The sequence below is a fragment of the Dendrobium catenatum genome, unplaced genomic scaffold, assembly GCF_001605985.2.
Source record: "Dendrobium catenatum unplaced genomic scaffold, ASM160598v2 fragScaff_scaffold_1220, whole genome shotgun sequence".
NCBI classification, from domain to species: Eukaryota; Viridiplantae; Streptophyta; class Magnoliopsida; order Asparagales; family Orchidaceae; genus Dendrobium; species Dendrobium catenatum.
Genome location: NW_021319682.1, coordinates 12,049,944 through 12,076,542, shown reverse-complemented (window position 1 = coordinate 12,076,542; position 26,599 = coordinate 12,049,944). Strand labels below are relative to the sequence as shown.

Genomic DNA, 26,599 nt, shown 5'->3' with positions numbered 1-26,599 from the left:
CAAAATTGAACCGCTCTTAACTCGTCCAAACCGAACATGACCCATTTGTCCAAACAGGTTAAACATCTAAACTAAACCGGACCTGGCACCAACCCGACCGACCCGACCAGCTAACATGCGAGTGCGAGCAGACGAGTGTCAAGCGAGAGTGAGGGCAAGGCCATGAGTGTGGGAGCGGATGCGAGCGCGAGCACAAGTGCGACGAGCAAGGGTCGCGACTCGAAAGGAAAGATGCGATCGAGCGGGTTCAAGTCAAATAAGTTGATTTCAGGTTCAGAAATTAACCCAAAGCTGACCAAATATGTTAATCAAGTAAAAAAATTTAAACTTGAACCTAACCCATTTGTTAAAGAAGATCATCTAAACCCGAAATTTTTGGGTAAAGCCCGGGTCGGGTTTTCAGATCATGTAATATATTGACATCCCTAGATTTCACATTCAAGCTGTAATATCTAAAATTTTAAAAAAGTACAATTAAAAATTCTCCTAAAAATTATAACCTCATTTTTCGCACATGTCAAAAATCACCAAAGCTATTTTTATAAAATCCTACTTTTCAAATCCTACTTTTCATTCCAAAGCTACTTTTCATTTCAATGAAATTATAACCTCAATATGTGAATATCAATGCTAAGTAATTTTAAATGCTTCATAATAATATTAAATAAAAAAAAACCAATGAAATGTCATTTCTTGTGAGATAGATTGGCAGACTATAATGACTTGCTTAGGAGAGACAAAAGTTCTAACAAGATGAGGCTCTTTTTGCTCTGGAAAGTGCTACGAATGTGGAGAAGTTGAGCACCTCAAAACGGATTGTTCTTTGGAGAAGCGAAATAGCAAGCCACATGGGTATCAAGGACAAATTCAACAAAAGAAATTTTTAAAAGTGTAACAAATCAAGTAAAATTCATTTTTATGAAAAGTCATATGCTCAGGTGAAATAAGAAACTGTAAAGAACAAGAACAATAAAACAATGAAAGCAAGAGTTTTTACTATAACACCGTAACAGGCTAAGGAATCAAAAAAAGAAGTTACAGGTGTGCTTTTGATCTCCATTCAATTTGGTGCAGCTCTGTTTGAGCTAGTGATTAACACTCTTTTATATTTGAAGAGTTGCTTTTAATTTATTAGTTGATACTGTGTCTTTCATATATGAAATATTTGTTATGATGTCAGCCGGAGATAATATGTATGCAAATAAAAAAATTTACTGTGAACATTGATATTCATTGTAGAAAAGTAATAGTAGTACTAATTTTAATACCTATGATGACTTTTGATGTAATCATGGGAATGAATCGGATGGTTAGACATTTGGTTATAATTGAATGTTAGAAGAAAAGTGTAAGATTTGATTTGCCTAATGAGAACTAAATTTACTTTTCTTATGATAAGACTACGAGGTATTCCCGAAAAAAGTGCATTAAAAATGAATAAATATATGAGAAGCGGCTAAATGGTGTTTTTGGCACAATTTGAAATATTAAATAAATATGTTCAATAATTGAAAAATATTTTAGTTGTATTAGAATTTATTGATGTGTTTCCACACAAATTACCTGAATTTTCACCTAAAAAATAAGTTGATTTAATATTAATATTCAGATCTTGTGATAGAATGGCTCCAAATGAATCACAAGAATTGAAATATCAATTGCAGGGACTGATAGATAAGAGATACAACTAACCAAATAATTCACCTTAAAGTGCTTTTTGTCAAGAAACAAATATGGATATATGAGAATGTGGATCGATTATAGAGAGCTGAGTAAAGAGAAAATTAAGAATAAATACTCATTCCCAAAAAATCAATGATTTATTTGAACAATTGAAAGGTGATTTTGTGTCTTATAAAATTGATTTGAGATCAAGATAGCATTCAGTCAAAGTTAAAGAAGTGCATGTAACCAAGACGTCATTTGGAACCAAATAGGGTCATTACAAGTTTCTAGTGTTGCTAATTGATTTAACAAATGCACTGGTTCTTTTTTATGGATTTGATAAATAGGATTTTCAAGCCATATATAAATCAGTTTGTGATTATATTCATTAATAATAATTTGATAAATTATAAAGCTAATGAAGAACATACTAAAAATTTGAGAATAATTACAGAATTATTAAGGAATAATCAATTGTATGCAAAATTTTAAAAATGTGAATTCTGGTTGGAAAGTATTGCATTTGTGAGGCATATCATCAATGGTGAAGGAGTCGTAGTAGATCCTCAGAATGTGAAATCAATATATGAATGGCTTATGCCAAAGAAAGTTAACAAGATTTGTAGTTTTATTGATACTATTGGAGGTTTGTGAGGGATTCTCGCTTATAGCATTACTCTTGTCTGAAACAGCAACAACAACAACAACAACAACAACAACATCAAGCCTTTATCCCACTACATGGGGCTGCATGAATTCTTTTTTTTTTTTCCGTTGTGTCATGTTAATGGTCAAATTCTCATTTAAATCTAATAAAGAAAGGTCATTTCTAATGTTCTATAAACAAGTATTTTTAGGTCTACTTCTACTTTTTTAACAAAAGCTAAATATAATACATCTACTCTCCTAACAAGTCATAGGAAGGCCTCCATTTTATATGACCAAACCTTCTAAAACAAGTCTTCCTCATCATCATGTAGCCAAGCTCTTTTGTAGACAAAAGAGTTTTCCCACCTACAAGCCCACATTAAATTTTGTAGTATTATTACAAAAAACTTGCCAACATTAAACCTGGGGGATGACACTTCATTTTTAGTAGGGTATGGGAGAATTTCTTCTAGTACTCCAAGTTCTTTTATCTGAAGGTGTGGTGAGTTGAGAATTTAGACCATTGTACGACTATTCATGGTTTTATTTTCAGTTCCAAAGTCCAAGACATTTTCCCAAACTGCAAATATGTTGGGGTGATTAAGTGGAGGTTCCACATTGATACCAGAATGAGCAGAGAAAACTGCAAGTAAGCTTAAATTCTGTCATCATCATTTATCTCATCATGGCTTTATGCTTTGTTTAGGGCACTGGTCTATTGCACAACCTCAAACAATATCAAATAAAATATCTTAAGACAGGTGCACCACCACCATGGTTTACACTAGTACCAAATTTCAATCCTCATTGCTCCTGACACATAAACTTGACCTGCCATAACATTTTTTCTATATAAACCAAATTCAATTTGTTGTCTTGAAAAAGAAGTGTGGAAAATCAAATTCAAGCCTAATGGTATTTGAACCACAAGAAATTTGCCGAAGAACAACAGCATGATGGCAAAAACTTGATAATGAACTGAGCACCATTAGGACTAGAAAAAATGCATGCATAATAAGAACATATCTGTTTACATTAATCGGATAAAAGACTTCCAAAAAGCATTAAAAACAGTTCTAGTAATAAGTTGGTTGAAAAGTCAGATCTCAATACTAGTTCAATCAAGAACGTACAAATTTAACAAGAAGATATTCAACAAGTCAAACAGAGTCAAATGAATACCTTATATTGGTAGCATAACCAGATCCCAGCTGGAAAGAACTATGTGCACGAACCAAGCTACATATGGAAAATAATAATCATAATGCAAGCATGGATGATTTCAAAGGAAAAAAAATAATCTCATCGATTAATTGTGAAGATAAGTGATTAGTAAATATGCACAAATCCATATGGTCCACAGTAAAACTTCTTCATCTAAATTTGCAGAGCAGAAGTACCAAACATGTTCACGAAATGTACATCAGTACATTAGGAGAAAAGGTAGACTATTCCTCAGCACAGTAAACCAAAAAGATGAAATTCACAACAATGATAACAGCTAGAAAGAAAATTGAACAGAGACAATAAAAGCAATCAACTTGACATAACTTCTTCCAAGAAAAGGGTTAAATGTATGAAAGTACACTTCAATGCTTAAAGCTTCAAAGAAATAATAAAGCAACTACCGCATAACAAAATACGAAAAACAAATTGAAAATCTGGCAAAATAACTTGAGAGCACCAGAAGAGACCTCAGATTTTTAGAAGTAAAATAGATGAAGAGTTAGGGTCATGAGAAATGTAAGAAGTCACTAAGTAATGGAGGATCCTCTCAAACTTGGAGCTTAAAAAATAGTTCAATGCATGATTACCACTTGCTTTAAGTATTAGAACACAGTTACCATTGTACGAAGAAATTAAAGGATAAAGATTCACTTCCAAGATATTCAGAAGAAAATAATTAAATTTCAAACAAGGACATATCATAGATAAAAAAATAATGCATCATGTGTAAAGACATTCTAACCACAAGATTAAATTCAACTTTAGAAAATATACCAATAAAATAGAATAATGAAAGAAGAGGCCCCTAAACAGTTTGAAAATGAATTAAATACTGTCAAAATCAGAACGAACCAGGACCATCAACTTTATGCAGAATACCTCAAGTTTAATAAGGAGCTACAATTTTTAAAGGCAACAACAAAAAAAATAATTTAGTACCTTCATTAGTTTTACCTAATACTTAAGTATGTGTTTGCCAGAATGAATCTAAGTATAAGAATTTTATTAAATATACAAAGCTATGACTGGAAACATGAAACCATAATGTATTTGGTTTGGGGAACAAACCTGCTTATGAAATGTTAAACATGTGTGGCAACTAGCGAAGGGACGAGAAATGATTTGAATTTGGGTTCTATTTTATTGTGGTATTGCCCCTCTATTCAAAAAGTAAAATTCTAGGTTTATCTTAGTAGTTCTACATATGGAAATCACGAATTGCTTGTATAGCTTTCGGAACTTCAAAAGAAACCGGACATATTTGAGGTCGCTACAGTGCACAAAATACCCTAAGATGTTTCATAAAGTGAATTTGGATCCAATGAAATGTTATATTCAACGCATCACCTTCTTCCCATTCCTCCATGTGGCATGCCACCCAAAAAAGCTTCAGTAAGCTTCCAAAGTTATCGCTTTGTTTCGTTAATCATAAAAGAACAAGAAGACTTACGGAGACAATAGTCCTTCTTTAAACAAAATAAAATGGATACGAATCCAAGAGAAACGCAGAAGAAACATTTTGTATATATATATATATAAGAAATCGAAAGTCTCGAGTGCATACCGCTGGAGAAGGAATCGAAAGTTGGCCATTGATTCGTGCAATGCCTTCACCCGAATTCAGTTCCACCCTAAAGGATCACATGGTCGCAAATCAAGCAAAACCTTTCGGTTTTCAATTTACTAACAACCGCTGTAACAAAAGACACATAATCTACTCTCATGCCTGATGAATCAGAAGGAGGAAAGGCCATAGGATTTCCGATGCGCCAGGAATTCCAGATATCGTGATTTCTTCCTTTTTTTTTTCGATTCCTACGAGCAAGAACGGGAAGACAAGAATCACCGGTTCTAACCTTCAAATTAAAATCGTCAGAGACGAAGCGATACTTGATTAGCGAGATCTGAGTTTTCTCAATTGTGAGCGAAAGAAAATCGAAGCGTGGGAGCTGAATGTGTCATGTGGGCAGATTATGCTTCGAATACGTGACTGATCATCCGACTGAGAGACGGCGGCTGCTGGAATCCAAAGGTCAATGTAGCCCGCCGTATAACGGTATAAGGGTTACGCACGTCGGAGCTCCTGCCATACTCCGTCTGGTCTGGCTATATTAAACCGACCAGATAAAGATAACCGGGACCAAACCATGGCACGGTCCGTGACGAAATTTTATTTGGTCCGGTGAACGTAGGCAACTCTACTTTCGGCCGTCATAGAATCGCGTCACGTGTTTTCATTATTTATCGTACGCCCCGACAATCCAATCTGAAACGGACTCAAGATTGCTCGGTATTGCTCGGTATTGCTAGGTATTGGTCGATTTTGCTCGGCAATAACCAATACCGAACAGTACCGAGCAAATACCTAGCAATACCGAGCAAATACCAAGTTGTACCGAGTTGTACCGAGTTTTGTCTAGCAATACCGACCAAATACCTAGCAATACCGAGCAAATCCCTAGCAATACCGAGCAAATCCTGAGCAAATACCGAGTTGTACCGAGTTGTCAAAAAACTCGGTACAACTCGGTATTTGCATGGTATTGGTCTTCACAGAGCGGTATTTCTCGTTTTTGCAAAGCAATACCGAGCAATACCAAGAAAATCGCAAACATAGCATTCCCGGGTTCCGCTCCGGGTCAAGTCGTCGGGCCGCGCCGTAAAGAGCAAGAGCACGTGGCGACATGTTATTGGCGGCCAAACGTAGCTCTACGTCCGGTCAGAAGACGTAATAATTGTTCGTTCGTGATGATGTTATGGTTCCTTACAGATCATTGTTGTTTTTTCACTTTGTTTTTTTAATTAAATTATGTTATGAGAAAGATATTTTTATAATTATATTTATTAGATCATAATAGCAATCAAAAGTCATATTTTTTTCCCAAATATAACAAAACTATAATATCCACAAATATCAAAAAATTTATATTCTCACAACGATTTTAGAACTAATTTTATAAACATGTATTATAGAAAGACTTAATGGCAAATAGAAAAAATGTGGGGGACTCCAAGAGCAATTTAATGTTCAGATGAGCAGTATACAAAGAACAAAAAAATAGAAGACAAAGAAAGAAGAGGAAGAATAAAGTTGAATGTATTTCCATTAATATCAAATATCTTCATGATACGGCTTAATATACTTCATATTCAAATAATGACAAATCTCTACTCACTCACTTATAGTTAGGGTGTAAGTGAGTCAAGCCGGCTCAAACTTGGCTCATGAATAAGCTCACGCGTTATTCAATTATTGATATTCCCCATTGAGATGGTAGTGCTTGAGGATGATGATTTATAATGGTTCATTTGGCATTGTTGCATCACCAAGCTTATGGTGGGTTGGTCCAACGTCGAGTTCATATCAATTTTCTTTGCCCATGAAAGAGCAAACTTGTCCCCAGTCCCCACGTTAGATGCTAGAATGTATTGATCATCATTGTTAACCCATGTCGCTTCTTCATAGGAAATTTTTATTCCGTCAGGTTACCTGATGTAGCTCTACGTCAGGTAGCCAATAATATGTCGCCACGTGCTCTTATTCTTTATCGCGCGGACTGATAACTCAACCCGGAACGGACCCGGGAGTTTGTGTATTGCTCGGTATTGATCAATTTTGCTCGACAAAAATGAAAAATATCATTATGTGAAGAGCAATACCGAGTTCTTTTATGTATTACTCGGTATTGACCTTCACAGAGCGGTATATCTCGTTATTGCCAACCAATACCGAGTAATGCCTAGCAATACCGAGCAATACGCGAACATAGTAATCTCGGGTTCGGTCCGAGTTGGGTCGTCGGGCCGCGCGGTAAAGAGTAAGAGCACGTGGCGATATATTATTGGCTACCTGACATAGAGCTACATCAGGCAACCTGACGGAATAAAAATTCCTTCATAGGGTATGTCAGACCATTGGGCAAAATGTTACAAAGTAGAGCTTATACAATTAAGAATTTGATAGGATCATAGGATTATCTCGGATTGGATGAGTTGTGGCTATGCCATGAAGACTTCAAAGGAATTCATAGTTATGATGTAGGATTCACTTTTGATGTTAGCCTAAGTCTTCGTTTGGGACGGCTTTTTTATTGCTTTCTAAAATTGAGTTTTAGTACAAAAATAAACAAAAAATTGTACTAAAATTCCGTTTTAGAAAGCAATAAAAAAACTGTCCCAAACGAAGCCTAAATCAGTGGCCATATAGTGCTACAATTGCTAGAGATTTTGGGTCATCTCTTGTTACAATTTATATTATATTATCATAGGAATTGGGGAAGTGAATAATGTGTTAAGACAATATGTAGTTTATTTTGAGAGTTCCATCTCATCGACTTGAGCTAACACCTTAGTGAACTTTTAAGATGAGCTCAATTTATGATCGATCGTACATTCATAATTGAGTCATTTCATTGGGAAACAATATCACATTGATATTTGTATAACTTGTGACAATCAAATTTACTTTTGGAATGTTTCATATTCTCTTTCAATATTTATTTTAAATAAATTATAGACTATATAATAATAAACATATCAAATATTAAAAATAAACTCATTCGCAATATTTCTTTTCTTTCATCAAAATGTATCTATAATATTATATATGGCTATATTTAAAAGCTAAAAAATTGCATGATAAACTAGCCATAATTATATAAAACCAACAAAAGAAATACATATCAACCCTAATTAGTCCTAAGCTGCTAATCATTTAGCTCCATCCCTTACTCAAATCCTGAAAATTAGAAGCAAGATCACAGTGAGCTACAATAACTCAGTTGATCACACAAACCGATCTAAAATTTCAACTTTTATTAAGTATTTTGTTGAATATTTAAAAGTAGTTTAATTGATCAATGTATTAAGAAATATAATAAGAGCATAGCAATTATTTAATTATTTAAATAATATTATTGAACAAATAAATAAATTGCAATTCATATCATAGAGTAATTTATGCCACATTTTTTAGACCCAGACAGAATCTCAAAGGATCATGACCCCTTATGACTCACTTATGTGCTTATAACATCAGAATATGACTTACAATTACTAGAATTTCGTATAGACACCAAAATATTACATGAAACAGACAGAATCTAAAAAGAGTTTGACCCATTATCTCTCCCAATAAATATAATTTAATCACATACACACATTTTTTATCATATTACAATTAAAGTGTAATTGAGCATATGTCAATATTTCATAATTTTCTATAACGGTGGACAACAGTAAAACCTACTAAGTAAAAATGCATATTTTCAATAAATAACCAAATTATCAGGGATCATAAAAAATACTGTTTTAAAACTTTAATTGTACAACATTAATTTTTTAGAGTCCGGATTATTATCTATTCCATAAAAACTGTATAAATTTTAAAACCCCTTTTATAAATTTTCAGGAAATATTGAAAGTGTTTAAAATATCAATCGTCATAATATATAAAAAGTTACGCATTGAAAGTTTTATCAGTATAAGATTATGTCCGTTTTTTTGCAATAAAAATTGAAATTTAATTAAAAAATTAGATAAAATCTTCATATTTTTAAGAATTGAGATAGGCGCAGTGGGAAATACATAGATCCAGACAACTTTTTTAACTGGGCCGACGGCTAAAAATGACCCGAAGCAGCTAAAAAATCCTCTTATTGCTCCCAAAATCCTCTTCTTTCGACTTTTTTCAATTGGATTAGAACATGTCAATTCATATGTTGAACCTGGAGGTGTCACAACTCGCCCCGCCTCAAAAAAATGTTATTCTCAACATTTCAAAACTCAGATCTTAGATCACAAAAATAATCTAGATACAATTGTCGCATCTCAATCTTTTTTCCAAGTATCTTCTCTTTCAACCTTGTTCTTCCACTGAACTTTAATCATATGAATATATTACTCCTTAAATTTTGACATTATAGGCTAGAATCATTTTTGGTTCTTTCATGTAGCTCATATTCAGATGTACCTAGATGTCTTCGACAAATACCCTATTTTTAGAATAAGATATCTATTTTCTCAATAGTAACACATGGAACACATTATGAAATTATAACATATGATCTAATAACTACAACCTTTAGGCATCTTTCCCAATCCTTTTAACAACTTCAAATGGTTGAGCATATCTTGGACTCAACTTCCCTTCCTTGTCAAATATATTAATGCCTTTCATTAGCCTGATCTTCACATATATAAAATATCCTACATGAAATTCCATAGCCCGATGCTTTGCATCAAAATATTATCATTGACTATCATATACAACCTTCAATCTATCTCTAATAAAATGAATCTTTTCAATAGCATTATAAACTAAAGCTAGCTCAATTAGATGTCTCTCACCCACCTCTAACAAAATCGAAGGAGTCCTGTACTTTCTACCATACAGAGTTTCATATGTAGCCATATAGGGGTGTAAACGAGTAGAGTCGAGCTTGAGTTAGGGGGTGTTTGAACTCGGCTCTTAACTCAAGCTCGACTCGCGAGTCAAATGTAGAGTTCAAACTAGACTTCGAACCCGTGACACTGCAACAAGCTCGTCGAGCCGCTTGATTTCGTGTCTGCTTGCCTAGGTTTGCAACCCGATTTTCATTTTGCCGCCCGGTTTTGAGTTTTACCGCCCGCTCGTCTAGGTTTCCCGCCCAATGTTCACACAAATGTAGCAAAGCGAATGAATCATAGGATCCTTAACATTACATGTAATCATGTAAAATCATGATCTTAAAATTTGTACTGGCTGGATGAACCAGCCGAACTGTGAATCGGCCGGCCGATTCGGCTCATTCTCTTAATCAATTTCGAAGCAAAGTGGGAATACTAAAAACAGGCACCGGGTGGTTGAAAACAAATGTTTGCACATGTAAATACTATTTATATTCCACTGTTTCGTGTTCTCGTGCGTCCCATTTGTCCCCCTCCCGCCCTAGGGTTTTTTGTTCATGATTGGCGAACTGAACGAGCTCAACTCCTCTTGGCATTCGAAATAGGGTAGAGAGCGAGGGGGAGAATTCATTTTATGAGAAAAGGCGAGATAGGGAGAGACAAAATAGATGAAATTGAGGGAGTGTGAGGGATTGCGTGTGGTCTGATTCCCAAAAAAAAGAGAGCATTCGGTCTTCATTGCCCCGGGATAGAATCGATAATGGCGATAGCTTCAGTTCTCTTCTTCCTCTAGTGCTGGGTGTGAGAGAAGTGAACAACAAGGGAAGAATCAGTTGAACATTTCTCTAGAAGCTTTTTAAGTTCTGAACACTTCACATGCCTTCACATCTACTCATCATCGCGGCTAACAACTGTAAATGTAAGGTTTATTTAACAAGGAAAAAAATTCTTCTATTACTTGCTTGAGTTATCGAGCTTCCATTCTTTTACATTTGTTGCATTTACTGTAAAGCTTATACTAAATGTGATTTCACATTACTTCAATTGTTGGGCTATTAATGAAATTTATAAGAAGTGATTTTCACATTACTAATTTGGAAAAAATTATTAAAAATATTTTCACTTTTCTCTAGCACATTTGTTTCCTTAGCTAGTGATGTGCTTATTTCTACTATATAACTTGCAACATTGTCCCAAAAAAAAGAAAAAAGAAAAAAACTTGCAACATTCAGTTCAATTCAGATCTTTATTGATCATCACATGAACAAAACCCTCTAATTATATAAGTTGATATTTACTTTAAGCACACCTTAGAGATGTACTCATTTACACAATACCAAAGTATTATAAACACCCTAGAGTGTTTTAGATGTAAATTTTAATTAAGGGTGTGCAATAGTTAACGGTTAATTGAAATTTTGCAGTTTTTGTACGCATCTATAGTAAAGTTGAATGAAAATCAGTCACAAGAAAGGCATGACCAAAATTTTCTATTTATGCAAAGCTATGGTTGAATGTTTATGTTCAAATTATATATCATATGCCTTGCTCTCATGTAATAAGTTGTACAACCTCAATTAGGCTAAGCCACCTGGAATATATTTCAGAGTATTACACAATAAATAACTTTAAGCTTACTCACTCTGACGAATTTCACACAATACTAGACAAACAATATTGGCCAACACATGATCCTGCAGTGGGTCTCCACCCCTCGAACCCTCCAAATTTTAGAAGGAGATATGGCCGATTGAAAACAATGCGATATAGAAACACAATGGATGAACCTAGGTAGAAAATGGGAGAGCATGCAGTTTCTGCCATGCAGTTGGTTATAAGTCATAACAGATCATGTTATAGGTGGCGTTCTCTATAAGTTTGTGTTTATGTTCTCGTAGTGATGTGTTTGTAGTGATGTGGTGGTAGTGTTGCTCGTGCAAATTTTAGTTATATTCTTCTAGTGGTGTTGATGTTGTGTTGTCGTAGAAGTGCTGTTGTAGTTTTTGATGTGGTGGCAATATCGTGCGAGCAAATTTATATTATGTTGCAGTAGAGATGTTTTTGTTTTCTTGGAGCAATTTTTGTTTCACAATTATTGAAAAATTCTAAAATAAATCTTCTTTTATTGAAGAAACACATGCAACTGAGTATGTACCATAGTAACTTACATAGACACGCATGATATTAAATATAATTAGTATGGTGAAGAGAACACGAATGCCACCGACATTCGTACAAGTACATAGCTTTACTTTTTTCTAAGTAACATATGTAGACGTGCATGGTATTGTGTTTGAGTTGGGTTGTATTTGAGGTGAAACTCGAACTTATACTGGAGGTCTTGCTAGTCCTCAACATTGAAGGACTTTCTAGGCTTGCCATCAGCTAATTGCTCTTTCATCCTATTGTTATAGAAATCCAAAATGAACTCATCATACCCAGAACACCAACGACGATATAAAATAATATGCTCAATGTCAAGGTTGTTGCGGTCAACATTTGGAGAATAACCACCCTCTCTCTCATGGTCAACATCAGTAGTATTGATACTACCACCACTAAGACATGAGAATACAAGCATGCAAAACTGATTTGATAATACATATTATTTGGACAAAACAACATTACAGCTCATATATTGAGACTACTCACTGCATTCTTAGAATTATACACATCCAATGTGAATACAAAATTTCTAATATATTTAATACCACTCCCAACCATGTGATCAACTTTAGTATAAATTGAAGAAGTTTTTTTTTTTTTTTTTTTAAATCTGGCATATAAGTCCCCCGTTCAATGGGCAATGGGCGACTATGCCTAGTTTTAATTCTTTTTAAAAATATGCTTAATCTTCTAATTAGGACTCTAATGATGCTTAACTTAAAAATTTTCCCTAAAGTTTGTGTCTAAGTCCGCCTAATACAAATAAATTTGAAACTTACTAAATTTGAAATTAAACACTATTCACAACCATATAAGGTATTCTGGTTAGATTTCATTACTATTTTTGCATTCAGATGCGTTTATTTCCTATTTAGTTTGCTACCCATTGATAGTATTTGGTTTGACGTGTCGTACATGTTGCTCATGTTATTTTAACTTTTTATTATATGATCTTGATGTTATTGTTGGAAGGTCTAATACTTATGTTATCAAGACTAGTGGGAATATAGTTTTGAAGCCCACCAAATCTAGCATTAATTGGAGTCTCCCAATGAATTGAAAATTGTTTTGCATATTTTGAATGAAGTAATGAACATGCATTTGAAAACAAGAGTAGGCAAGAGGATATGATTTATATCTTAATAGTTATTTTTTGGCTTGAGTTTGATTGTGATTTTGCCTAATTATGTTGAATAAATGTTGACTATTTTCAAGATATTTGTATTGATGATCTTCCTGAGTAATCCTAATAAATTACTGCCTGTTAGTGACATAACATGCCTTTTATTTTGACCCTTGATCATTGCTACCTAATTTACCTCCTTTAGAAGATGAATCCAATTGAACATGCATAGCTTAAGAAATGGTTGATTATTTCATTAAGAAGGTATTTACTAAAGAGAGCATGGTCTTATTGTTTCCAAGCTTTACACCTAAGGTGGAAGTTGGTGTATAGTTCTTAGATAGTAGAGCTATCTATAAAATTACAATTAAATTTAAATATTTTATACCTTGTTTAGATGATATGCTAAATATAATGAATGATGCTATGATCTTTTATAAAATTGATTTAGGGAGTGGTTATTATAAACTGATATTAAGAGAAGGTAATGAGTGAAAAATTACTTTTAAAATAATAGATGAATTATTTTAATGATTAGTGGTGTCTTTTAGATTAACTAATGCATCTAGCACTTTCATGAGGACAATTAATGATATCTTGCATAATTTTATGAGAAAATTTATTGTTGTTTACTTTGACGAAATTCTATTTTATTGCTAATCATGAGATGACAACGATCATTTGGTGCATCTTAGGAATATATTTAAGAATTTTCAAGATGATAAATTATATTTGAATTTAATGAATATTGTTTCGTGACATCTCTGACCTTCTTAAGATTTGTTACTTGTGGACTTTTTGTTGATTCTGTACAATTTAAGCAACTAATGATGACGAAAATACACTAATATATATGTTATTTGGTGAGCCTTCTTGTGATGCATTGTCACGGAGGAGTTTTGAGCCAGGACTGACACTCTATTTCATTCTTTAAGGAGAAAGTGATTTTAATTAGGATAGGGAGTTCAATATTGATGCGCAGGCTCTTCATTATTAGCGGTATTATTTGCCACCTAAAAAGTTTTTACTAACCATAAATTTGCCTAATGGGTTGAATTTCTACAGAATATACTTTTGTTCATAACAATTGTATTGGAACTTATTGATTTTTCAGTTAGTTTCATTATGTTATACATAATTTTGATTAGGTGATGGGTTTTTATTATATTAAAGTCGAATATAGCACTTACAAGGACTTTCGAGAGGCATCCCACGACTTAGATCATAGTTTATCTATGCGTAACAAAGATTATATGATTAAAGATGGTTATGTATTTAAGACTATTAGTCTTTGCATTCTTATTTCATCTTTAAGGAAACTTTTTATTTTATAATTACATTTTAGAGATATTGTTGGACAATATAGGATAGATAAAAATAAAAAAAGCAAAAACTTAAGTTATATATTATTGGCTTAATTTAAAATGAGATGCGACATGCATTGTTTCACAATGCTGGATTTGCCATAATGCTTAAGATGAGAAACATATCATAGGGTTGTATATGTCATTAATAATTTGGTATTTTCGATGGTTTTATTTCTTGGGTTTAAGTTTGTTCATGCGGTTTGATATTCTGGATGGTTCAATAAGTTGCTAGCTCGGTTCATTTTGGTAGCCTGTTATGAAGAGTCACGAACTTTCAGTTCATTTTGATCAGGGGTTTATCTGTTTCATGCAAATACAGCATTTTTATTTCACGCTAAGTCTTCTTCTCAAGCTTATGGATTGTTTCAGATTCCTCAGGTTACGGATGATATATCTATAGCTATTGCGGTTACCGAGGAGGCTTCGTTTTTGCACTAAAATTCGCTGCTTTGTATTGGATTGGCGCATGAACCATCCCTTAACTATATTTATCAATTTAGGGAAAAACAATGAATTAAAATGTCTATAAACAGACTATTCAAGGCATTTTGATATTTTGCTTTGATTCAAAATATTTTCAGATAACAAATTTCAATTTTGTGCATATCTGTTGAATACATGATTCTTTTGAGCGTCATCTAAGTACAAAAACTTAATTATTGGGTGAATCATCTCCTTGAAATAGCATATTTTTATTATTAGACTTGTTAGAATTCTTGATTTTGATCAAATTAGATAAAGTTGAGGTTTTAAAATTCAATTGCTCCTTGATTATGCATTATTTTAATTTTTCGTTAATTTTTTTTTTCAAATTTACTCGACCATTGCATTATTAGTTGAGTTCAAATTCTCATATTTTCTTGTTGATAATCAAAGAAAATGAGTTTTTATGTATTTAGTAATCTTTAATTTACAAATCATAATTTCATTTGTGTAATCATCATCCATTGCATGATCCAAAGTTGTATTAACAATCCTAAACTCTTAAGCTTCTTGCGTCACATGCCTTATTTAAATCACTTCGATCATCCTATCTGGCTTTTTGTGCATTCTCACCCTCCATGCTTTAGAAATCCTAGGTTCAATAGATATTTAATGAGGCCAATGTAAGTTAGAGCTACTTATTTGTATGAGCTATGCCTCTTTTGTTTGTGTTGTATAACATGTCCTTTGTCCCTTATTATAACAACATTTTGTTTCTGCTTTATTAGAATCATTTCGTTATCATATCTCTATGATCTGTTGTAGTATGTCTGAAAAGGTTAAATAACTTATTTATCTCTGGGCCTTTTTCTCTGTGATGTTTTCATGCCATAAGGAATGTGTCCTTCTTGATTTCATTCCTCATCTCCAAGATGATTTTGCTATGTAAGGACGCCAGCAAAGAAATACTATAGCCATAGTGACAGCTCTTACACAATTCAAATATAGTTGACATGAAATATAGAAGCTGTTGAAATTACCTGCAAAGTTGTTAAACCGGTGCAACTTTTGTCTCTTATTCAGCTGCAGCAGCTAGGAAACAGCTTCTTTTCTGTTGCATCAGCAAGAAACGGAATTCAAGCTACCTGCAACTTGAAAATTGATAGCAGAAACAACTTGGCGCACATATTGAGAATAACAACAGATTGTAATTTCAAATAGAAAGCGTCATTCTTCTATATTTTGTCGAAGGATTACAAGGGATTTGTTAGCCCAAGAAATCCTAACAGAATATTCTGCAGCACCCATCTTCCTCCCGGTCCTCTAATTCTTACTTTACCCGTTTCTCATGTTTCTAGCTTTTATAGATCAGCTAGGCTAACAAAGGAAGAAAAAGAACTCAAAACTACATCGCTGTCAAGCTAACTGACAAAGTTACTTGGTAATTACATTCAAGAAAATAAAGTTAACTCTTAACGAACTGAGTTACGGAGTTCTCGAAGTCCCTATTACAGACCAAAGATATTTTTCTCAGCACTTCACACAAGTCTCGCACCAATTTCATTTTTTATTGATATTGAAGGCTAGTTTACTTCATATCGTCAAGGTCTTGATACTATGTGGTTGGTAGCTTGCACCTGAGTTGGAATACTTTGTTTGATTACGGTATTTTTGGTTTTTATCCCTAATGCACTGCAATGGGATTTTCTTGGTTTATTAATGATTACCTAATTAGGTAAATCATAATGTCTTAAAGTTGGTCTTTTTTAGAGTATTTTGGGCTTAATAAAGAAAGTGTTGTATACATCATGAACATTTCCCCAGTTGGAAATGTTTTGCTTCAAGATTTTTGTACGTGTAGTAATAGTGCTTATTGGCTATTGTTGTTATTACACACTTGGAAGCAAAATTTTCAGTTTTCTGCTCAGCTCCTATCATGTAAGATTTGCCTTTACAGGTTACTAATTTTTTTAACATATTACTAATTGGTGTTTCTTCAGTGCTGACTAAATAGGTTTTATTAGATATCTCAAAAGTCAGAGAAATGAACCGAAAACATTGTCAAACGATTCCATGATTATCAGTATTCGGTAATGCATGGAAGATTTGAAACGATAATGTAATACAAACATCGAGTTTTCGTACATCTCTGCATAGTTTCGGGTGGGAATTACATTAACTAATCTCTGTATTCAAAGGAGCATTTTCTCCTTCATTATTGCCTTCTTTTTTGCCCTATAATGGCCTTCTTTCCATTGAAGTTACAAGGAACCAGAGCTCGATCACAATTCCATTGTTACCTTTGATCTTGACACTTTTGGCGTTTTAATCTTCTTCTCAATTAGTTGGATAATAGCATTTAGGCTCTTCAGTCTGTCGACTTATACATAACTTTTAGCACTCAATGAACTTTGTCTAAATGTCATCATCTGGTAACGCACAAGGAGTTTAGGTTTAGGCTCAACTTTGGGTTGGTTAAAGTTATGTTGGCATAGAGAATCCAAATAATTAGACCTCAAAGGTTTAAATTTTTTGAATGAGGATGATTTTGACCATTGTTGTGTTTAATCCAGATTTAATTCATATTATTCCGTACCCTCCTTAATAAGCGATATCAGAGCCAATGATTCATTTGTGATTGAGTCTTTCATGCAATTTATAGACCCCATTGATCTTTATTTTATTCTTTCCATGATGAGGCAAAAAGATTTAATAATAGAGGGCTCACATGATGGTTCCATCTGATTGACTGGGCTTTATATCCATGATATTTGACTTAGTTAAAAAGATTTCATTTGAAGGGTTGTGATGATTGATGTGAAGAGCTCTCATGTAAGATGAGATACTAAGAAATATTGAGAGGTTGACCCTTAACCACAGTCTTTAACCTTTTGGGTTAAAAATGGGTTTCGATCATTGATATATCAAATCCAACTTTGATTCCCATTTAATCCATAGCTTCCATAGCATCATCATTAGCTTGATCCCCCAATTATTTGGGGTTTGGTTTTATGACCTCTCTCACTTGTCATGATCTACAAGCTCTGTAGCTAAGATTGAAGGGTTTTAATTTTATATCGACAAATATTTTTTTTTTTCCACAATAGAACTCCACTGGGTTGTTGTAAGACCTCAAAACTATTCATTTTGCATTGCCATCAGCTACACTGAAAATTTACGATAATTAAGTTTTCTAGAACTTATCAATGTAGCAAAGGCTTCTGGTTAACGTGTCAAGGAAAAGTTAATATATATATAGATATATATATGCAACGATGTGATGTGCAGCAAGCGTGGATAACCATCCACAGTTCAATTGCAGAGCAACCCTATCCCTTCCATGCTCAATTTCTGATACAGATCGAAACATAGTTTCCTTAATTATTAGATGGCGATAGCATCCTATATCTCTGATATTTTAGTGTGTTTTAAACTAAGAAGCGATTTCTTTGGTTTATTATTTTGTGCCATTTGTCCATGCATCATTGATCAGTGCCCCACACCTCGGGCTTGCTTGGGAGACGACATGCCTGGTTATCTCTGTCATGTAGGCAATTATTTTTCATGAAAAACTAAAGCTCTTACGACAAACATGAAGATTTCCTATGCTTCTTGCCTAGTATTCTGTCATCCCACATCACAAACATTAAGATTTCGGCTTTTTTATTGTTTTTTAAAGCATCTTTTTAATACAAAATTTATATTTTTGTACTAAAAAATTGTTTTAAAAAGTAGGAGAAAAACTGTTCCTAACAAAACCTAAGACTTCTTAAATTTTCTCTGCCTATGATCTTACTCTACTGAAACCCATAATTCAGTTCAGGTCATGGAGAACTACGAAGTATTAGTCGTTTTTTTCCCTCAAATGTTAAGCTTGTCCCATGCATGCATGCATGCAAGCTTCAACGTTCTTATATGCTTAATGTCTTTTTATATTTGTATTTGTGTTTGTCAGGTTAGTAATACTTGATAGTTTAGAGCACTTTTCAACTCCAAAACTCTCAAAGTTTGTTTATTTGAGTTTAAGATGATTTATATATTAACAAAATACGCCTTAGGTTCTTGATTTAAATAAAACATGTTAATGGTGATTGCCAATGCTTCGGCCTCTTCTTCTTGGATTGAAAAATCTTTATCTTTTTCTTTCTAATGAATTCTCAGAATAGTTGATCAAGTTCTAAATCTTGAGTACATTTCTGCTGAAAAGAAAAAAACATATAACGCGAGTAAAAGATGTTTGGAATCGATTATCAAGTAGATCATGGAATTCTACTATTAGTTCACCAGCTTTATTCATGGTTCATGTAATGATACTTCAACACATATAATATATATGTATACTGTGTAGAGTACACAGTAGAAACAAACAAAAGAATTCAAACACAAACTACCTAGAATTTTCTTTTTCTTTTTTGCTATCATTCTTGCTTCTCTTACGTTCTAATTACTCTAAAACTATATACAGCTGCAATCCAAGCTTCAGAATGGAGGCAAGTTCGTCAAGCTCGGTTTCAGCTGAGGTGAACAGAGCGCTTGATAGAAGAAATCCTGGTTCAAAGATGAATCAAATGTTCCCAGTGTCATAGTTGCCGATTCCGTCCCTAGGGCATCCAGTTCATCCAGATTCAAGTCCAGGAACCAGTCATTATCCTCCTCCTTGGGTCGCTGCTCCATTCCTTTAAAGCTCAATGCATTCCCACAAGACGTCCGCAAACCAGGCATGCCTAGATCATTAAACTCTGGCAAAGAATCGTCCACATCCGACTCCGGCGTTCTAAAGCTTTCCGATCCAGTATCCTCCACCGCCTCCATGGAATCCATCGTCTCTTCAAACGATGGAGATTCCTTGATATTCTGCTGCATCTTCTTCTCCCAGGCATTCTTCTTATTATAAAGCCTGCAGAGTACCCAGTCGTCCAACTGCAAGATGTAGAAGCAAAGCATTAGGTAACATAATAAAAACATAAGGGAGATAAATATATGATATTATGCTATGGTGTCTTCTCTTCTTACCCTGAGGCTGCCTTTCTTGTTGGCTGACCGGTTTGTTTCAGCAAGCCGATATTCATGCATGATCCAATCTGTCTTGGCACCTCTTGGAGCCTTGCCGGAGTAAAACACTAAAGCCTTCTTGATGCCGAGAGGCCGGCTGACTCCCTTCGGCAACACCGGCTTGTCGGCACCGGTGGCCTTCCAGTATCCCTGTCCGGCTGCTCTATTTGGCCTGGAGCCGTTGGGGTACTTTCGGTCTCTAGGGGTGAAGAAATACCATTCTTTCTGCCCAAACAGCGCTTTTTCTGCAAAAGAGCTAAATTTATCAGCCAATATAAAATCCGGAGAAAGTACAGAGAGATTGAACTGTGAAATTTATGGTACCTGGTAGTTCCCAGGGGTCGAACTTATACAGATCGACCTCGGCGATGATGGGGACGGGGAGGCGTTGATAGGCGGCTTTGCGGCAGAGGTAGTGCACGACGAGCTCCTCGTCGGTAGGGTGGAATCGAAAGCCAGGCGGCAGGTTGAGCTCTGCCTCGGCATCGCGGGCGCGGCCCATGGCGAGAAGAATGGCCGGCTAGTCACTCTTATCTCTTTTACTGGTGTTTGATTTGAAGATTGCGGTCAAGGCTCTAGGTTTTTTGGCAGGGGAAGAAGAAGGGTTTGGTGTATAAATAAACACGGGGGCTTTGGACGCACGTGGATGGAAGTGTGGGCTGGTGGCTCCGGGAAGCTTCGTGGGCCGAAGGGAGGCGGAGAATTGGGTCGGTCAAAGCTGGGGACGGCTGGCTGCGAAGGCGATTAGTCAAAGTAGATTGAATACTTTTTTTTTTTTTTAGATGGATTTGATATTTAAATTTCGAACTCAAAATCTCTTCATTAATGGCCAAAGTTTCGAACCAGCTGATATAAGTGTGGACATAGCTTAGCTGTAATCAGGTGTGGACGGGCATTACAAGTTATATACGGTTGGTAGTAATTATGTTTAGGATTTTGATGAAGATTTAAGATGTCTGTTTAATTATTGTGCTGTTAGCTAAGCAATACTCACCACCCATCTAAATAAGTGAAAATGTGTGGTCTCAGCCTGTCAGGCACTTGGAAATGGTGACTTGTGTCTGCAGCTTTGAGGCCGAGCACTAATTCTCAAATGTTGTGAAGGAAATGAAGATCAGAGTCTTTTTTATTTTTATTTTTTGAACATTTAGTTTTACCTGGATGAATACAGAGATCAATATTAACTGGATGTATTCATCTCTAAACTGACGGAGAGCATTAGATTTAGCACACAAACAAATGAAAGAGAGGCATTTATAAGAGACAACTGAGATTTTTATGTGGAAAACTCTAAAAATGAAAAAATCATGTGGCATGACCAAGTTTGAACAAATCCATTAGTATTTGTAGTTGATTACAAATGAGGCCTTTCCTTGAGGGGAAAGACTTGGCTTGATTGAACTAATATATATCATATAGAGTGCATTACATGATGGAAATTGGAAGAATAAGAATTGAAATGTTCGTTTCGTTTGTAGGACCATAGTCGGTTGGCGATGGAGGTGGGAAAGGTTATATTTCGAGTGATAGTGGTTGGAAGGACCATAGTCGGTGAGCGAGGGAGGACGGAAAGACTGTTGTCAGGCGATGGAGGTCAGAAGAATCGTAGTCGGTGGGATATAGAGGTCGTAAAGATTATTGTATGAAAATAGAGGTCGGAAGGAACATAGTCGGCGGGTGACGAAGATCAGAAAGATTATAGTTAGAAAGATTATAGTCGTGTGAGGGTGGTCGGAAGGACCATAGTTGGCGGGCGACGGAGGTCGGAAAGACTTTTGTCAGGCGATTGAGGTAGAAAAGATCATAGTCGGCGGGTGGCAGTGGTCAGAAAGATCGTTGTCTGATGGAAGTTCATCAATAATTGGAAGCCAAGTGGAAGACCGACGTTAGTTAGTGGTCGAGTGTAATTCCGATAAAAGTTAGTGGTTCGATAGAACTCCGACATTAGTCGGTGTTCCGGCAAAAATTTGACGGCAATCTGTGGTCCGACAAAAGTCTAGGCGTTAGTCGGTGGTTCGATAGAAGCCCATGCATCAGTTGGTGGTCTGACAGAAGTCCGGGCGTTAGTCGGTGGTTCGGCAGAAGTCTGGGCATCAGTCGGTGGTCTAGCGGAAGTCCGGGCATCATTCGGTGGTTTGGCAGAAATTCGAGCGTCAGTTGGTGGTCCGGCAAAAGTCTAGGCAGTGGTCGATGAGGAGTTTGGTGGGAAGAGAGAATATCATATTCCTTCTCTTCCTTGGGGCCCCTTTTCATGAGAAATGAGTGGTCTATTTATAGATTTCATAGAGTGAGATGGCTAGTAAATAAGAGGAAGACCAAAGGTAAGTTGGGACTAGTTTGCATGGATGAACGATGTTGATTCCCTTGATTGTGGACTATATACTGAACATTTAAATGTCTTAGTGATATCAGAATTCAGTGATCTTGGGCTCGTTGGATTCGTCTCGTCGAGCCGCTCGATTCGATTATGAGCATGTCACATTTGGAAATTGTTTGATAATTCAAATTATGATTTGAACCTTTCAATAGCGCTTCAGGTCTTTGATTTGGACCCATTTTGGCTCAGATTGAGTTGAATTTGATGTCGTTGGGTTTGTATTTTTGAGACGTTCAGTTTGGCTGTAAGTTTGTTGAAATCAGAGTTCCGATGGTCCCAATTTTAATTTTCAAAGTTTCCACCTTGATTGTGCCTCTATATTCGTGCCCGATCAAGATAAATTTTTGATGATATATCAAGCATCATTTTAGCTAAACTTTTTTGCAAATGTATATAAATCGTGTGCTGTATCATATAGGAGTGATGTTTCTATGTGAACATTTTACTAAGGGAGGCTATGAGATTTGACTTAGTTGAAATAATACAATTAGTGTTAGTTATAAATCACAAATGATTTATTTTTTATAAATAAAAGATGTTAATAAAAATTAAGTTATGAATCGTGGTGGAATTAAGAGTTTTGAGGTGATAGAGTTGCCATCGGGGATGGGTGGTTAGCTTGGTTGTTCTTGATATAATGTGAGATTGGATGATTTAAAAGATGGGTGTTAGATGTTAATGGCTAATGGATATTAGACATTAGTTGTTGTTAAGCATTGAGTTTATTTAATAGGAGATATTGAGTAGTTATTTTTCTAATATGTGGAGGATTAGACAACTAAAGAGATTAATAGCGAACATAAGTGGCTAAAAGATCTCAATGTTGATTGATGAATGTTGGATATTGGGCCATCATCAAGCATTATATGATTTTTAGCAAATAATTTTAAGGTTCAGGCAACAGTGAATGATTAGCTTAGTCTTTTTTTTCTCAAGAGGGATACTGGACGACCAAGAAGTTAGTATCAAATATTAGTGTTGGACGTTGATCATTAATAGGGGTCATATGACCATTTGAACAATAGAACTTTGTTTATAATGGATGAATAACTTTATATTCTTTGAACAGAAGAGTGCAGAAGAGTGGATCAAGTGATTGAAAGGACTAGTGAGAACATTGTTAGCTTGGCCATTCTTCTTGAATGTTTGTGCAACTCTTAGATTATTTGCAAGTGATTTATGTTTGAGCTCTTAATTCTTTGGGAGTTTGTTTTCTAGTCATTGGGAAGTAACTGAAAGACTCTTGGAAAGAGAAAATTAGGGTTCTAGGATTTTGGTCTAGTGTATGAAATTATAAGATGACTGATAGGGAATGTATGGAGTTGGACAATAATGGGTTGTCTATTTGATTTTTCTCTTGATATGAGACGAGATAAAGTTACAACGAAGAATAATGTTAGATGTTGATCATTAGATGTTGAACGATGATCAATATGAAAAATCAAAATTAGACGATGATAGTTGATTAGATTTATTTTTTTCTTGATAGGATGTGCAATTGAGTCATTGGAAAGGAAAGCTTAAACATCATTTTCTTTAGTTTGCTCAGTCTATAAGCCATGCGATGGTTGGCGATTAATATTATATTTTTTTAATAGAAGGTGAGACTAAGTTACTAGAAAAAATGTCATTAGTGTTAGAAGTTGTTGCACATTATGCATCAATTCTTGACAAGCCTCATAAGATAATGAGGAACATTGAAAGTATGACAATGATGGACATGCAAAAAAAAAATCATTAGAGCTACTAGATTAGAAATTGTTTGACATAATAGTCCTTTTAGCTAGACAAAAGGTTGGGCTATCAATAAGGGCATAGTAGAAGTGTTAAAATGCAAAATCTCATACACCATTTATTGATTGGGGTTCCAAACAACAATCAAAGATACATAGTTCTCTATGATTTGAAATTCTCTCAATTAGAGTATTCAAACACACACACACACACACATATATATATATATAGTACAAAATTTGAATTTCTCATCGAACTTTCAAAAAAATCTCCATTGATCATTTTATAAATTTTTAGATATATCACAACTTTAATGAACTCAGAACTATGTGATCTTGGAATCAAAGTTATCCCATCTCTTCCTCTTGGTCAAATGGATTAAAGAAGTTTTCAATTTTATTTTTAAGTGCTTGATATAGGCTCATTTGAATTCAAATATTTTTGATAAAATCTCATAAGAATATACTCTGAGGGTTCTCAAAATTGGATTGTGGGTTAACCCGATATTGATCCGCTACTGTTTGACAAAACCTGATCTCGGCCCATTTTTGTAGACTGGTTAGAAATTTCAACATGGACCCAACCCGTCAGGTTTACAGGTTGACCCGACCCGATACGAAACCACGATGCGAGAAGCATGCGAATGGGAGAAAAATGGTTTTATTTGAAATGTTCGAGCTCCCTCCCATCATCGTCTTACTTTTGATCCAACAAAAGAACCTCGAGTTGTCGTGACTTCCGACCCGATAGGAAGGAACGTCATTGAAAGAGGTAAAGAAGTCTTTAGTGCGAGAATGCGGAGAAGCGCGTGAATGGGAGAAAATGGTTATATTCTCAACGAGCGAGCCCCCTTTGAAATCTGAACCTTCCCGTCGTTGTTTGTTCCAATTCTGATCCAACGACATGCTCTCGTGACTTCTAACCCGATAGGAAGGAACATCATCGAAGGAGGCAAATATGTCTTTTATCGACTCGTTCAAAACTTTACCTCACGTGGACTGGCTGAGGGTGTGTGTGTGTGTGGGGAGGGGGGGGGTCTCGATTTTTTAGAAGGGTAGAAATTTAGAATTGATCTCGACCCGTTTGCCAAATGGGTTGAACCTAGTCCAAAAATTTGAAGTTGGGTTTGAGTTGAATTTTCCGGTCCCGTCAAATATTGATTACTATCTTGCCTAAAATTTACTAAAAACTGAAGATTTTTCTGACAATTTTTTAAAAATTATAATTTTGATACAATTTTTAGAAAATTTTTACCTATATATTAGCTATTTTCATGTCTACAAAATTTATTCAAATTTAATGTTTTATTAGATGAATATTTTGTGGAATCAAGGTTATTACTAAAAATTTCACGATGACTACAATTTACACAAGCACAGTTACTTCTTTTCTTCAACCTCCTGATGCATTTTGGATGGCCATGATTAATTTTAGTTAAACTAGAACGGTTTTAATACAAAAAAAATCAAACAATTTACAGGGCACGATACAGACGATTGTCCCTAAACAATTCCCATAATAATTGGAGAGAATCCGAATCCATATTTACTAATTTTTTTAGATAATTTAAAATCATTTCCACTTATTCTTTTTTTTTTCTTTTTGATATTTAGATTAATAGTCGTCCTCCCCAAGAATTTTGCTTCAAAAAAACTCTTAATGATGTGGCGAATCTGCTCTGTTACAGGAGTTCTGTCACTGCCTTCTGTCACTGCCTCCATCGACTATTTTAACATTAATCTTACAAATAATAAATTCTCAAATGATAAGCACGAACTTCAAGGTAATTTATATTAAATTTTTAATTAAAAATATATTAGAATATTTCAATAACATTTATTTAAAATTTTAATCAGAATATTATTATAAAATATTTTGGATCTTCGTACAATGCTAAGACGTTAAACTAAATATTTCTCTACCGCCGCGAATACTCCAGGACGCAACAGGTAAATATTAAAATATTGTCGCATAATTTGTCAGCACTGTTTATGATATAAACCACCTATTAAGATGACATTGTCACATCTAATAACTTTGAAGTGATATGCTAAAAAATAAAATAAATAATGCATCCATATTTATGATGGTTAGAAAATGTTAATCTAAATAGATTAAAGAAGTATTTTACAATTTTTCTTAATATGTTGATTTATCTTCTAACTTTATAATTTCTTCTAGTTCTCACTAATTTTAAATAAAAAAATTAATGAAATAATAATATATTATTGTATATGAACCGTGCTAAGAGCTTATGGAATCTATTATATTGATCATTTAATTCATTATTAATATATTAGTGTGTACTTACTCTAAAAAATTTATTTCACGCAAACACATATTTCATAATAATTTGAAGTGTGATTTTTAGGATGAAATATTTATTAAACTCATTAATGTGACTAGCACTATATACATATCAAAATTTAA

The 26,599-nt window shown here is 34.5% G+C and overlaps 2 protein-coding genes across 2 annotated transcripts in view; both read right to left on the bottom strand.

The window, feature by feature from the left end:
* The window catches only part of LOC110092924 (dihydrolipoyllysine-residue acetyltransferase component 1 of pyruvate dehydrogenase complex, mitochondrial), a gene marked incomplete in the record, with an annotated part of 45,269 nt that extends 39,611 nt beyond the window's left edge, over nucleotides 1-5,658 (bottom strand). Inside the window, 3 exon segments of the mRNA XM_020817630.2 lie at nucleotides 3,496-3,552; nucleotides 5,105-5,171; nucleotides 5,267-5,658. Of these exon segments, the coding sequence (XP_020673289.1) occupies nucleotides 3,496-3,552; nucleotides 5,105-5,133 (86 nt within the window).
* Nucleotides 5,659-19,253: 13,595 nt separating this feature from the next.
* Nucleotides 19,254-20,885, bottom strand: LOC110092932 (NAC domain-containing protein 68). The gene is made up of 3 exons (XM_020817642.2): nucleotides 20,383-20,885; nucleotides 20,020-20,303; nucleotides 19,254-19,926 (listed from the first exon to the last, which is right to left on the bottom strand). The coding sequence occupies exons 1-3, from the start codon at nucleotides 20,558-20,560 to the stop codon at nucleotides 19,486-19,488; spliced, it is 903 nt and encodes a 300-aa protein (XP_020673301.1). The 5' UTR covers nucleotides 20,561-20,885; the 3' UTR covers nucleotides 19,254-19,485.
* Nucleotides 20,886-26,599: the final 5,714 nt, after the last annotated feature.